The 14,472-nt window shown below is 45.0% G+C and overlaps 1 protein-coding gene across 1 annotated transcript; it reads right to left on the bottom strand.

The window, feature by feature from the left end:
- Positions 1-7,269: 7,269 nt before the first annotated feature.
- LOC101557744 (olfactory receptor 4B1) lies at positions 7,270-8,187 on the bottom strand. Its single transcript, XM_004619112.2, has one exon. The coding sequence runs from the start codon at positions 8,185-8,187 to the stop codon at positions 7,270-7,272; it is 918 nt and encodes a 305-aa protein (XP_004619169.2).
- Positions 8,188-14,472: the final 6,285 nt, after the last annotated feature.

The raw sequence follows: 14,472 nt of genomic DNA, 5'->3' as shown, positions 1-14,472 counted from the left end.
GCTCCTCCACCCTTGAGCACCCATGATCCCAGAGGCACACAAACCAATCTCAGAATGCAGCGGATGCTGGCAGATACACTCCTGGACTGTGAACTAAGCTACGGCCCCGTGCAGCCCCGAGAGGGGAAGGGTTTTTGTCCCTCAAAAGGTATTTTTCATGGAATATTAAAAATAAACAAATACTAATATTTGTATGAAACTATAAAACATTCCAAGTAGCCAAAGCATGGGCATGTCATCTGGTTCAATCGCTAAGGAAAGCAATATGGAGATTTCTAAAAATAAAAAAGGAAGATAACTCCCCTAGTACTAGCAGTACCACTTCTCAATCTACCCCCCAAAACACAAAAACACACCTATGTTCACAGCAGCAATTAGCACAACAGCCAAGAAACAACGCAAGTGTCCAATTACTGATGAATGGATCAAGAGGTCTTGGTATATACACAATGGAACACTATGCAGCTCTAAGAAAGGACAAAATCATGCAATTTGCCATGACCTGGAAGGAACTAGAGGATATCATGCTGAGTGAAGTCAGTCAAAGAAAAGGCACAGATACAGAATGATCTCTCTCGTTGGTGGAACTTGAAGATACACAGCAAGGTACCAATAAAGAGCCAACAGGAGAATTGACCCATTAAACTGAGTTTATGAGGCATGGGGGAGGGTTGAAAAGGTGGAGTGTTGGACCCCTGGGGGGGGTGATAGGTATGGTGTCAAAATTATGTACACACAAAATCATCGCTAACTGTATTGTAGGTCTTAATACCCCAAGCAATAAAGTTTGGGGGTTTTTTTGAGGGGGGGTGTTTTATTTAATGCACTGTAGCACTGTCACCCCCTTGTTCATCAATTTGCTCAAGCGGGCACCAGTAACATCTCTGAGAGAGACGGAAGAATCGAACCTGGGTTAGCCGCATGCAAGGCAAATAGCCCTACCCACTGTGGTTTTTTTGGATTTTTTTTTTGCTTTTTGGATCACACCCAACGTGCACAGGGGTTACTCCTGGCTCTGCACTCAGGAATTGCCCCTGGCAGTGCTCAGGGGACCATATGGGATGCTGGGAATTGAACCCGGGTCAGCCGTGTGCAAGGCAAACGCCCTACCCGCTGTGCTATTGCTCCAGCCCCCCTACCCACTGTGTTTAATAGCCAAGACAATCCTTGGGTGTCGGGGACCATGGGGTTGGGCAGGGCAGGGTGGGGGAGAGACACAAAAATGAAGGATCACATTTCCTGACATCAAAATACTAAACAATTACAGTAATCAAAACAATACGGTATTGGAATTAAAAGGCAAAAAAATTAGTGGAAAACTAAAATTTAAAAAATGATATCCAGTTTCATAGCTTATAAGTCACATATTGGCTATTCAAATGTTAAGGTATATTTAATTATTCAGTCTCACTAGGTATATTTCAAGAGCTAATTAGTCACATGCATTGAGTCTATTCCAAACTAGACAACAGAACACATACATCATTAAAGAATTCCTGTCAGAGCTGCCAAGAGAATAGTAGGCTGAGATACATGGGCTGAGATATTCTCAAATGCAATTTCCACATTGCAGGGACCTTCTCTGTCCCTGGTACCATTGTATATTCCTAGAACTTAGAATGCCCAGTATAACATGCACCTTAAAGTTTGTTGCAACCAAATGCTCTGAAATGGGTGCATTACTGAGTAAACTATGCTCCAATTATTGTGTGAGATGTCCAGACCTTTTGTTGTTGTTGCTGTTTGATTTTTGAGCCACACTTGGCAGTGCTCAGGGAATCACACCTGGCTCTGTGCCCGGGGACCATATGTGATACTGGGGATTTAACCAAGTTCCCACCCTCTGTGATGCCAGGGCTAGAACCCTGGTCAACCCAAGCACATTAACTATCTTTCTGGCCCCTGCAGAGCCATTTTAAATAAGTTTCATCACATATCTTTAATTACTTGAGAACCTGGTTTGCAACAGAGGGCCTGAGAGTATATGCCTCTCTTTACCTTGTTTTCTAGAAACAAGAGTCCGACCCTTACTTTTAGCTTCACTAAACACAATCCCACATAGAATCAAAGATTCATCTCCATCCTCTCTTGCAATTCAGGGTGGTTTCATGACTGATTTCCAAAAAGATGTTGTGTGGCCTCTGAGAAGGTGCTCTAAAGTGATGGCTCATCCTTCCCCGTGCCCTTGACCACCTCTGGGAGCCAGGTGAAATGCTAGAGCAGTGTCTTCCTATGCCCGTGAGCCACGAGTGGCCAATTAAATTTAAACTTTCTTTTTATTTGCATTTGTATCCAGTCCTTGGATCTTTCGGGGCTTATTTCCTCGGCTCTATAGCCACCACTCTATTGGGCAGAATGATGGGGAATATCCCCAGCCTGGCAGAAGGTTCCACGGGACAGCACTGGCATCTCTCCACCTCTCCCCTGAAGCACGCACGGAGTGGACTTGAGAGAATCGCGTGGGCCCCAACAACCACTGCTGAGGGCTTCCTACTGCAGTACTGCTGCCATTCTGTCTCTTTAAGTGGCCTTGTTTTCTGTCATCTGCAGTCAAGCCTCTACTTAAAAGAGTACAAACAACAAATAGGGAAACAATACAAAACTGTATGTTCAGAGTATTTGCCTCACTCTCCCAGTGAGACTCTGCAATGAGATCATTTAATATGCACCGTCAAGAAATGTATCTTTTAAGTAGGTGAGAGAATCAACAATGCTAGAGAATCCGATGCCAGATCAAAAAATAGTGATAGAATTAGACTATTGTCTTGGTGAATTGAAGTGTTTTCTTTTTTTTCTTTTTTTTTGTGGGGGCGGGGGAGTCACACCCAGCGATGCTCAGGGGTTACTCCTGGCTCTGCACTCAGAAATTATTCCTGGCGGTGCTTGGGGGACCATATGGGATGCCGGGGATTAGAACTTGGGTTGGCTACACGCAAGGCAAATGCCCTACTCGCTGTACTACCAATTTAAAACACACTTGAGGTGTGTTTTAAACTCTGTGACAACGTCTTCTATCTCTGGAAAAAATAAGGGAGGATGTTTTCTTTCTGTTTGCCATTTCTTTTCCAGAGAGACCATAACAAAGTGCGTAATTAGCTCTCAGTGGACCGACCAAGTCTCAACTCTAGGTAGGTGAGCTAACTCTGAGAATTGTGACAATTCAGTGCCAGGACACATGCACTAATGTGCAGTTGTCAGTGACTCAGAGGTCCCTGCGGGTTCTTCTCTCTGAAGCTCTCGGGAAGGAAGTCCAAAGTGCATTGTGAACAAGGGTTCTTCCACACTCTGTTTCCCTGAACTCTAGCCTGCTAGGAAGCAGCTAAAGTATCAGGGGAAAGATGGTGGCTTTACTCAGTTTAGCAAAACGCTTTAAAGTATATGTTATTGTAAACAGTGATGCAATGAACATACGAGTGCAGATGTCATTCCTGCTACACATTTTTGCATCTCCAGGATATATTCCCAGAAGTGGTATTGTAGTCAAATGGGAGCTCAATTTCTAATTTTTTGAGAAACATCCATACTGTTTTCCAAAAGGGCTAAACCAGTCAGCATTCCCACCAGCAGTGAAGGAGAGTCCCTTTCTCCCCACATCCTTGTCAACACCAGTTGCTTTTGTTCTTTTGGATGTGGGCCAGTCTCTGTGGTGTGAGATGATATCTCATTGTTGTTTTGATCTGCATCTCCTTGATGTCTTGTATATCCTTGATATCAACCCCTTATCAGATGGGTATTGGGTGAATATCCTTGTCCATTCTGTAGATTGTCTTTGTATTCTGGTCACTGTATCTTTTGAGGTGCAGAACCTTCTTAGTTTAAGATAGTCCCATTTGTTTATCTGTTTACACTGGCTTGGTAAGTGAGGTATCATCTTTGAAGATACCTTTAGCTTTAATCTGGAAAAACCCCGGATGCCCAAGAACAGATGACTGGTTAAAGAAACTTTGGTACATCTACACAATGGAATACTATGCAGTTGTTAGAAAGGATGAAGTCATGAAATTTGCATATAAGTGGATCAACATGGAAAGTATCATGCTGAGTAAAATGAGTCAGAAAGAAAGAGACAGACATAGAAAGATTGCCCTCATATGTGGAATATAAAGTAGCTGAGAGGTACAAGCTTACAATGATGCAATTTCTAGCAGATATTTCTCTGGACTTAGTTACTAAAGTTCTAAAATACAGAAATACAAACCCATGCGGCTGCTAGTGTGGCCTCTCGACCTCATATCTCTCCATTCTCAGCAATGGAAAACAAATTATCAAATGCTCTCTTTTCAGCAGGTCGACTTTAGGGGGGAGAAACTCCAAATTAATAATACTGAGTTTTTTGTTGAAATATTGAATGTAATCAAAGTAAAGTGAAAGTAAAGTGAAATTTACCAGTTACACATGCGGGGTGGGGGGCTGGGGGGCGGGGGGCAGGGGGGAGGTATACTGTGATTCTTGGTGGTGGAAGGTGTGCACTGGTGAAGGGATGGGTGTTCGAGCATTGTAAAACTGAGACTTAAACCTGAAAGCTTTGTAACTTTCCACATGGTGATTCAATAAAAGAATAAATTTTTAAAAAAAGAAGTCTCAAAAGACAATAATAGTTGGAAATGATCATGCTGTACAAGAACTGCATGTTAAAAGTAGGTAAAGGGATAGACCTGATAATTCTTAGTATCTGTATTGTGAAACACAATGCCCAAAAGGAGAGTGGGGGCAGAGAGAGAGAGAGAGGGGGGAGAGAGAAGTGCCTGCCATAGAGGTAGGTTAGGGATGGGGGGGGGGGGTGGTGATGGGTAGGAAACTGGGAACTCTCTGGTGCTGGGAAATGTACACTGGTGGCAGGATGGGTGTTAGGACACTGTATGGCTGAAACCTCATCATTAAAATCTGTAAGGGTCTATCTTACAGTGATTCAATTAAAAAGTCTCAAAATAAGGTGAGGACATAACTTCAAATGCAACTCAATGCACCTTTTCAGGTGCAATTAAAACCTATCTGAACTAAAAGAAGAACACTGTGTGGACAAATATACAATCATGATGAACAGAATTAATGACCAGCAGTAATGATAATGATCCCAGTTTTATTGAATCTATCATAGAACTCTAAACCACGTTCTTTTCTAAATGTTTTATATGCATGTAAATGATCTTATTTAATATCCAGCATAATAAAGTTCACAGTGTTTTAAAATTAAATTTACAATATGAGTATTATTGTCACAATAGTGTTAAAATTTGTAGCATTGATGTATGAAGTTAATATATCCCACCACCAAATAGCCTGCCACCTCCACAACTGTCCTTATGTCACCTATTGTCCAATCTTCAAGCTTCCCTCTTTCCCCCACTGGTTAATAAGTCTGGTAACCCAAGACTGGGCAGTTGTCACTGTTTGATACTGTCCATCTCTTGATTTGTCTCAGTATCCTATGGTTAAGTGATATCACCCAGTTATTTGCTCCCTCCAACTTCCTTCACTTACCGTGATACCCTCTAGCTCCATTCACATTACAGCAAATTACATGATTCCATATTTTCTCACAGGGGCATAACATCCCATTGTGTATCTATACCACACCTCTCTTATTCATTCGGCTGTGGCTGAACATTTGGGTGTTTCCTACATCCTGATTATTGTATTAAATGCTACATTCATCATATTGTTAATCTTATTGTATTTATGCAAAAATGGGTGCTTAGAGAAAATAAGTAGGTATTGGGTTATAACCTATAAACAACTGGATCAGCCTAAAGAATTTTGGGTCTGGGCTCTTTGATGTTAACTCAGAGATGTGTTCCTCACCCCAAGGCATTCAGAAAGATCAATAAGAAGTAGTATAGAAAGAAGTGGACGCAAACCTAAAGGCTTCTCTTCTTAGCAAGCATTTGTGAAGCACCAGCTATATGCATGATATTTAGAGCCATGAAGAACAGACCATAGATGCCCTGCCCTTGAGAATCTAGTCTACTTACAAGAAACAGATGACACAAATATAATCAAAGAGATAAATGTAATCATGTACGTATATAAAAAAAATAACCATGAATAGGAGACACAAATTCAGCCTGAGGAGGAGAGAAATCAAACAGATCATAAGGCAAATCACAAAAGGATTTGGTCACAGAGATAAGCCTGGAAAAGCCATCCCAGGCAGAAGCATGAGAGTTTTCTTTCAGTGATTAATTGTGGTCATCAGTGACCATGATTCTGAAGACCACCTGAGAACTGAAGGGCATGTTCCCAGCACTTTTAAAACTACCATCCGTACCTACATGGTCAGTCCTTACCTCCCAAGAGAGAAACCACCCAACACCTACAGAACATCTATGATGTTGCAGCCCCCTGGCAAGGAAGCTGCCTTCATTCTTCCCCCTGATCCTCAAGGAGAATGGGAGATGGAGTGCAAAAGCAGTCAGCATGCAGAATGAATTCTTAAGTAAACTGAGGCCAAATTTTCTCCTCTAAATTGTTCACAATGATATATGGCAGTGAGTTGAGGTGCAGAAACAATGAGCAATGACATAAACCATTTCCTTTCCTACATAATTTAAATACGGGTAATTGTTATTGGAGAGTTTGAACAAAGAGAAGAGGGAAGGGAGGAAAGGACAGAGGGAGGAAGGGAGGGAGGGATAAAGAGAGGGAGGAAAGGAGAGAGGATGGGAGGAAAGAGGAAGGAAGGAAGGGAAGAAGGAAGGAAGGAAGAGGGAAGGAAGGAAGGAAGGAAGGAAGGAAGGAAGGAAGGAAGGAAGGAAGGAAGGAAGGAAGGAAGGAAGGAAGGAAGGAAGGAAGGAAGGAAGGAAGGAAGGAGGGAGGGAGGGAGGAAGGGAGGGAGGGAGGGAGGGAGGGAGGGAGGGAGGGAGGGAGGGAGGGAGGGAGGGAGGGAGGGAGGGAGGGAGGAATGGAGGGGAAGGGAGGGAGGAATGGAGGGAGGAATAAAGGGTGAAGGGAGGGAGGAATATTGGTAAAGGAAAAAGAAATCTAACATTACAACATTTATCAAAGTATTCTTGCATTCCCACTTAGCTTGAGCCCTAATATAACCCAAACCCATGATATTGGCTGTCATAGAAACAGTATGACCTCAGTTCTGGAAACAGTGTGTTAGGATACCAGGAGGTTTGGGTCACTAAGGAGAATCAAGTGGCAGTAACATCAAATTCATACATTTGTTTCTGTCACTCTTGAATGTTCCACTAAAATGAAAACCTTGTTATAAGAACCGAGGATGATCTTTTTTTTTTTAATCACTTTCTCATTTTCACTCCATCATGTGTCTTTTTTGCCCCACAATTTCCTCATGGCAATTTTCACCTCTTTATTTCTGAGTGTGTAGATGATGGGGTTCAGCATGGGGGTGATGACCGTGTAGAACACAGCCACCAGCTTGTCCTCAGTGAAGGTGGAGGAGGGCCGCATGTAGAGGAAGATGGCAGGTCCAAAGAACAAGAGGACCACGGTGACGTGAGAGGCGCAGGTGGAGAGGGCTTTGCGCCTTCCCTCGGCCGAGTGGTTCCGCAAGTTGACCAAGATGACAACGTAGGAGGTCAGCAAGATGAGGAAGGAGCACAGAGCAATCAGTCCACTATTGGCCATCACGCTGATGCCCTCCACGGAGGTATCCGCGCAGGCCAGCTTGAATAATGGCAGGAGGTCACAGAAGTAGTGATCAACCACATTAGGCCCACAGAAAGGCAGCTGGACGGTGATGAGGATCTGAATTATGGAGTGAAGGAAGCCCCCCATCCAGGAACCAGCCACCATGACGTGACACAGCTGACTGCTCATGATGTTCATATAATGAAGAGGCTTGCAGATGGCCACGTAGCGGTCATAGGCCATCACGACAAGCAGAAGAATCTCAGTGACGCCAAAGAAGTGGAAGAAGAATATTTGAGCTAGACAGCCATTCATGGAGATGGTTTTGATCTTGGCAAGTAAATCTGTGATGAATTTCGGGACAATTGTAGAGGAGTAACTGATCTCCACCAGGGACAGGTAGCTGAGGAAGAAGTACATGGGGGACCGCAGACTCTTACTAAGGGAAACCGTCAGAACAATGAGGCCGTTGCCCACCACGGTGGCCAGGTACACGGGAAGAAACAGCACAAAGCACATCTTCTGCACCTCCGGGTCCTGGAAAAGGCCGGTTAAAATTAACTCGGTCACATTATTTTTACTGGCCATGGTTCTCGTTTGAAGACGCTGAATCTCAAAGGAGAGCCCTGTAACAAAATAATCAGAAAAGCACGTCTTTATGTTGATTTTACACCTGCCTGTTGATAGAACTTTCTCACACATAATCCCTGCTTGGTTCATTTAATATTGACTTACTTGTTGACTTTTTTTTTTGTAATCACACATTGGGTGTTCGATAGCTTACTTTATAACCAAAACTCTATGATCCTCATGTTAAAAGTGAAAAAAAATGAGATTCAGCAATAAGCTAAGCCTCCTAATAAAAAGCAGATCCAGAACAAGAACCAGATCATTTGATTATCATTGGTCTATGTTAAGAATGACCACACTGAAAAAATAATCACCTTTCTCAGCTATATTAATCACCAACAATTCTCCCATTCTCGGTGTTTTGTCATCAAGCCTTTGTGTTAAAAATCTCAAGTGAATTTCTGCTTCTGAAATCCATGTTTCTCCATCTATTCCACAGAAATATCAACCTCATTGAATGATATTTATTCTTTTTTAAGGAGTGTCTTGAGTATTCACTTTATATAAGCTACGTAGGTTCTGAATTATTTCCAGGTCCTATTTCACTCAATACAGCAACTTTATGAATTTTCAAACACATTTGGGGGAAATTTTGGCACACAAGAGGAAAGCAGACATCTGGAAATTGTGCAGAGTGTAACTCACTGCTGAACAATAGCTCAAATGTAATACGTGGAGATTCCCTAAGGGGGGTGAGGGTGGGGGGAGTTTGCTTCTGTCTTCCAGTTTTTCTACCACTGGCGAACTTTTCTTTTTGGATAGCTAGAGATGAAGATTAATTTTTATTCAATCCTTGGAGTAAATGTTTTATAAACATCTATCCTCTGCGTTGGTGATTCCAGGCTTCTGCAATAAAAACAAAAGACAGCTCTAAACCTCGGCCAGCTTGCAACTTGATGAAAATTCAACAGCACATATTTTGTAAAACGAAGCAAATAAAAATCCTAGAGATTTTTTTCTCAGCTTTTAGATTTATTTTGAAGTCTCCATTCCTATTTTTCCCTTCTTCCATTGTGCTTTCATAGATAATCACTGTCACTGTCATCCCGTTGCTCATCGATTTGCTCAAGCAGGCACCAGTAATGTCTCCATTGTGAGACTTGTTGTTACTGTTTTTGGCATATTGAATATGCCACGGGGAGCTTGCCAGGCTCTGCCGTGTGGGCAGGCTACTCTCGGTAGCTTGCCAGGCTCTCTGAGAGGGGTGGAGGAATCAAACCCTGGTCGGCCAGCATGCAAGGCAAACGCCCTACCTACTGTGCTATCACTCCACTGTGCTTTCATACTAAGATCAATTCAATGACTCTCCTTGCCCTCAACAGTTCAAATAGTGAGCATCTGAAGACATAAACAGGTAAAGGGGGGAAAAGTTTAAGTGACTTCTCGGCAAGGTAGCTAGCTAGATCAAGGGGATTGTGTGGCCAAAACTACGGCATCCCAGAAGAACAAGAGCGAGGGGGCAGGGAGGGCAGCCCAAGTGCAGGGTAAGGAAAACAAGCCAGGAAGTACTGCAGGGACCGAGAGGAGCTGTTTGCCCGACACTCCCCATTTTCACGGCCATCCCCACCACCCCGCAAGCAGGCATGGTTCTCCTCTCGGTGGCTACTTTCTCCTGGACTTGGTAAGGACTCTGCAGTCATCTGCTCACTGAATTCTTCTTGTATGCTTCAGAACAGCCAACGGATGGATGAGAAAACTGTACCTCAGAGAGTTTCAGTAACTCGCCCCCAAGAAATACAGCTTGGGCAGTGCTGAGCCTGAAACCCGAACATCTTTCAGGAAAAGGAAGGGAGAAAGGAGGATCTCCCCTCTCCTCATTAAAAAAAAGAAAATGGGGTTACAAAAGGAGGGGGCCGGGGAGAAGAAAGGTGCCTGCCATCGAGACAGGCTGGGGGCAGGGGAACTGGGGTGGGGGGGTAGAAACTGGGGACACTGGAGCTGGGAAATGTTACACTAGGGGAAGGATGGCTGTTGGAACACTGTATGACTGGAACCTAATCATGAACAGCTTTTAAATGGGCTATCCTACAATTAAAATGGGCTATTTGTCCATTAAAAAAAAACTTTAATAAAATACAAAAGAAAAAGGGGGTAGCCACTGTAGCCTCGAAGCATTGGTGGGGATGACCCAAAAGCCAAAATAATGACTTTATTAATAAAGTTAATTTCCTACCACTGACACATAGATCACTATATAATGTGTTATGCTCCATTTGGAGTGGGGCAGGGGCGGACACTAGGCAAGACCCAGCTGTGCTCAGGGATGTGACTTTTTTCACTTTTATTCATTTATTGGGAGGAAAAGGGGTGGGGGAGCCATATCCAGCAATACTCAGGATTTACTCCTGGTTCTATGCTCAGGGGGTCACTCCTCATGGTGCTGGGGATCAAAGTAGAGTCCAAGCATGCGAGACTTACCCACCAGACTGTCTCTCAGGCTCCTGCTTCATCTTCATTCACTTTTATTGCCACCGTGGTTTTATGAAACTTGTTGTCTTCTGGACCAGAACCTAAGTTCATTGTTCTTGAAATGGGAGGGGTTTTTTCTTGGTTTGGGGGTGATACCCAGCAATGCTCAGGGTTACTCCTGGTTCTGCACTCAGGAATTATTTCTGGTGCATGGGGGAACCATGTGGGATGCTGGGGATCAAAACTGGGTCCCCAGGATTGAACTCAGCCATGTAAGGCAAACATGCTACCAGCTGAACTATCCCCCTCATGCCCAAAATTTGATTGTTTAGTGCTATCTCTGAAAAGTTCCCTTTTAGTCTATATTGACTTCCTATAACCTAGGTGAGACTCTCCCAAACCTGTGAGATTCTGAACAACACATATCCTTTCTAGTGCAACAACATGAACATTTCACTGCACATTTTAATGGCCATTTTACATGCTACAACTTACAATTGATGTTTTCCATGCCCCAATTCAGAGATTATTTTCTATGAGCTGAGAGCTCATAGGGCCAAGAGCATGCTGAAACGATTATGTTCCATAAAAAACATTTGTCGTTATTTCATTTGGACACGATTTGTCAAATTCTCACTTAGAGGGCTTAATCTCTTACACACACACACACACACACACACACACACACACACACACACACATCACCACCATCATCATATCAAGGTCTACACGTGGAGAAGAATTCCCATTGAAGACTCCTCCGAGACAGGTAGTTTTAAAAACAAACCAAAAACTCATTCAGGAACATCAGATAACTTCTCGGGATCATTGTGAAAAGAGGGAGATGAAGGATGGCAGAAACTGACCAGCCTTCTAGTGGGTATCAGAAAACAGCTTCAGGTTCAGGGGCTTCGGAAGAACTAAGGAAAACGAAACAGGACGCTCTGGTGGCGCTGCCCCGCCCTCTCCTGGGAGACGGTCTGGAGCCCGCCAGAGAAGGCAGCAGCCGCCAGCCACCTACACTTATGCGTCCTCGTGAACAATATTTTCTTCTCCTGGAATAAGTACCATGCTTGCTGCAATACTGATACAAAATACAATTTCCAAAGTACTTAATAAGGGGAGTCAGAGAGATTATATGTGGGGACGGTGCTTGCCTTACATGTGGCCAGTCCAGGTTCAGCCCCCCCACACCCCCCAACATGAGGTCCCCCCAACCCTGCTAGGAGTGATCCCCGTGCAGAGGCCAAGAGTAAGCCCTGAGCACCACCAGGTGTGAACCACACACACACACACACACACACACACACACACACACGCACACGCACACGCGCACACGCACACACACACACAAAGAAAGTCCTTCATAGGAAATTGTTTCATGCATTGCAGCTATTGCTATTATTTCAGATTTCCAGGTACTTATTCACTGTATCTATTCTCTGTGGCCTTTTCTTTCTCCCTAGAGATCAATGATAAGAAACTTCGCTTCTTCTTGCCCACATCAAGCCCCCACCCCAGCACTGGGGACCCCACTGCAGCCCCTGGCTTACACATGAAAGCCGTGGTAGACAAACGAAGCCTGAATTCTACACTTGATCTTAGCCAAAAGGCCGAGAAGCGATAACAAACGAAGCCTGAATTCTAAAGAGGTAGAACTTCACCCTCTCCCCTGGAAGCCCACGGCTGTGAGCACAAAGTCACATTACAGAGCATCCTGGCTACAACCCCATAGGACCCCAGGTAGTCCCAGAAGGCACTGGGTATTGGATTAAAATGCCAAAAAAAATTTTAGGACACATTCTGTCCAGCTCTCTCCCTCCCTCCCTCCCTCCCTCCCTCCCTCCCTCCCTCTCTCTGTCTCTCTCTCTCTCCCTCCCTCTCTCTCTCTCTCTCTCTCTCTCTCTCTCTCTCTGTGCTGTGTGTGTCACTCTCTCTGTCTCTGTCTCTCTGTCTCTTTCTCTCTCTGTCGCTCTCTCTGTCTCTGTTTCTCTTTGTTTCTCTCTCTATCTCTGTCTGTCTCTTTGTCTCTTTGTCTTTCTCTCTCTGTCACTCTCTCTGTCTCTCTCCCTCAGAGCCCGAATTGGGGTCACTTGGGGAGCACATGAACTCGCCATGGATCACAGAACAATCCAAGAAATCCTCCTGGTGGAGGTGCTCCCTACCTTGGCGGGTCCTGGGGACGGGCTGCACATCGAGGTGCTTCTGCGGAGACTCAGGAGCAGTTCCTCCCCCGTTGCTCTTCACTCAAAATAACGGTCGAGAGTCACAGGCTGGAGAGCTGCGTCGTCTCTGCGAACAAAGCCTGGGCACTGAGCAACTTCGTCTGCATCCACAGTGCTCGGGTAAAGGCAGCGGGAGTCAAAGAAACGCAGGTGCTGGAGGGCAAGGGATCCGGGTCCACCCCGTCACTCTGGCTTCCGCAGAGCAAGATCTCCTGTGCCCTGGGATCTGGCAGGGAGGGCTCACCCACGGCAGGACTCGGGAAACCGGCCCCCCACACCCCACACTCCACTATCCAGAAGCTCAAAGACGTCCAGGAAAAGGCCTAAGCGGGGAGGGTGGAGCCCGTGTCTGCACTGAGAAACGCCTCCCACACTGGAACGCCGGCGTCGCTATTCCAAACGGAGACGCCTCAACTATTTAATAGGGACTGAGCCGCGGGCTGTGATCAAGGGACCAGACTCTCCGTGGGGATTCTCGTCTCTGATGTGAAGCTCAGTGAGGAAAAGCTTCGAAATGTGTCTTAATTGCTTCGGAGAACTTTGAGACATTCCAAACACTTGGTAATTGTGTTCTAGGAGGGGGTTGCTAAATACAAGCCTTCGGCGAGTTTTTTGCCCCAATTTTTCGAGTTACTGTGGGCCTGTGAGACTGAAGGAGGGAAAGAGAAGATCTGGGTCGGGAGGGACAGTACAGGGGGCAGGGTGCTTGCCTTGCACGTGGCTAGTCTGGGTGGGATCCCATAAGGTCCCCTGAGCACCACCAGGAGTAATCCTGGGTGCAGAACCTAAAGTAACTGCTGGGCATCGCTGAGTGTGGCCCCAAATGAGCGGCAGACAAAGAGACAGACAGAGAGAGAGAGACAGAGGGAGAGAGAAAGAGAGAGAATATGGTTTGGAGAGAGATCCACTGTGGGAACACATGCTTTGCATACAAAAGGCCTGAGTTTGATTCCCAACATACCCCCATCCTGCCACCAGCACCAAGGCAGGAGTAGCTCCTGAATGCTGCCAGATGTGACCCACCTTGCCGCCCCCCCACCAGAAAAGAAAAAGAAAAGAAAAAGGAGAGTTCTAGAACAAAGCAAGTGGGGTTTTTTTTAAATGTCTTTTTTTTATTATTATTGAATCACCGTGAGATAGTTACAAGCTTTCATGTTTGGGTTACAATCCCACAATGATCAAACACCCATCCCTCCACCAGTGCACATTCCCCACCACCAATATCCCAGGTATACCCCCCTCTCCCACCCTTCCCTGTCTCCATGGCAGACAAAATTCCCCATACTCTCTCTCTACTTTTGGGCATTATGGCTTGCAACACAGACACTGAGAGGTCATCATGTTTGGTCCATTATCTACTTTCGGCATCCATCTCCCATCCCAACCAGTTCCTCCAGCCATCATTTTCTTAGTGATCCCTTCTCTATTCCATCTGCCTTCTCCCCTCCACTCATGAAGCAGTTTTCTAGCTATGGAGCAATCCCCCTGGCCCTTGTATCTACCATCCTTGGGTGTCAGCCTCATGTGATGTTATTCTATACTCCACAAATGAGTGCAGTCCTTCTGTGTCTGTCCCTCTCTTTCTGACTCATTTCACTTAGCATGATAC

The sequence above is a fragment of the Sorex araneus genome, chromosome 6 (genome assembly GCF_027595985.1).
Source record: "Sorex araneus isolate mSorAra2 chromosome 6, mSorAra2.pri, whole genome shotgun sequence".
Taxonomy (NCBI): domain Eukaryota; kingdom Metazoa; phylum Chordata; class Mammalia; order Eulipotyphla; family Soricidae; genus Sorex; species Sorex araneus.
This window is presented reverse-complemented; position numbering and strand designations above follow the sequence as displayed.

What these genes read in the sequence shown, in the direction of transcription:
- LOC101557744 (XM_004619112.2), bottom strand. Translation starts at nt 8,187, where the DNA reads ATGGCCAGTAAAAATAATGTGACCGAGTTAATTTTAACCGGCCTTTTC.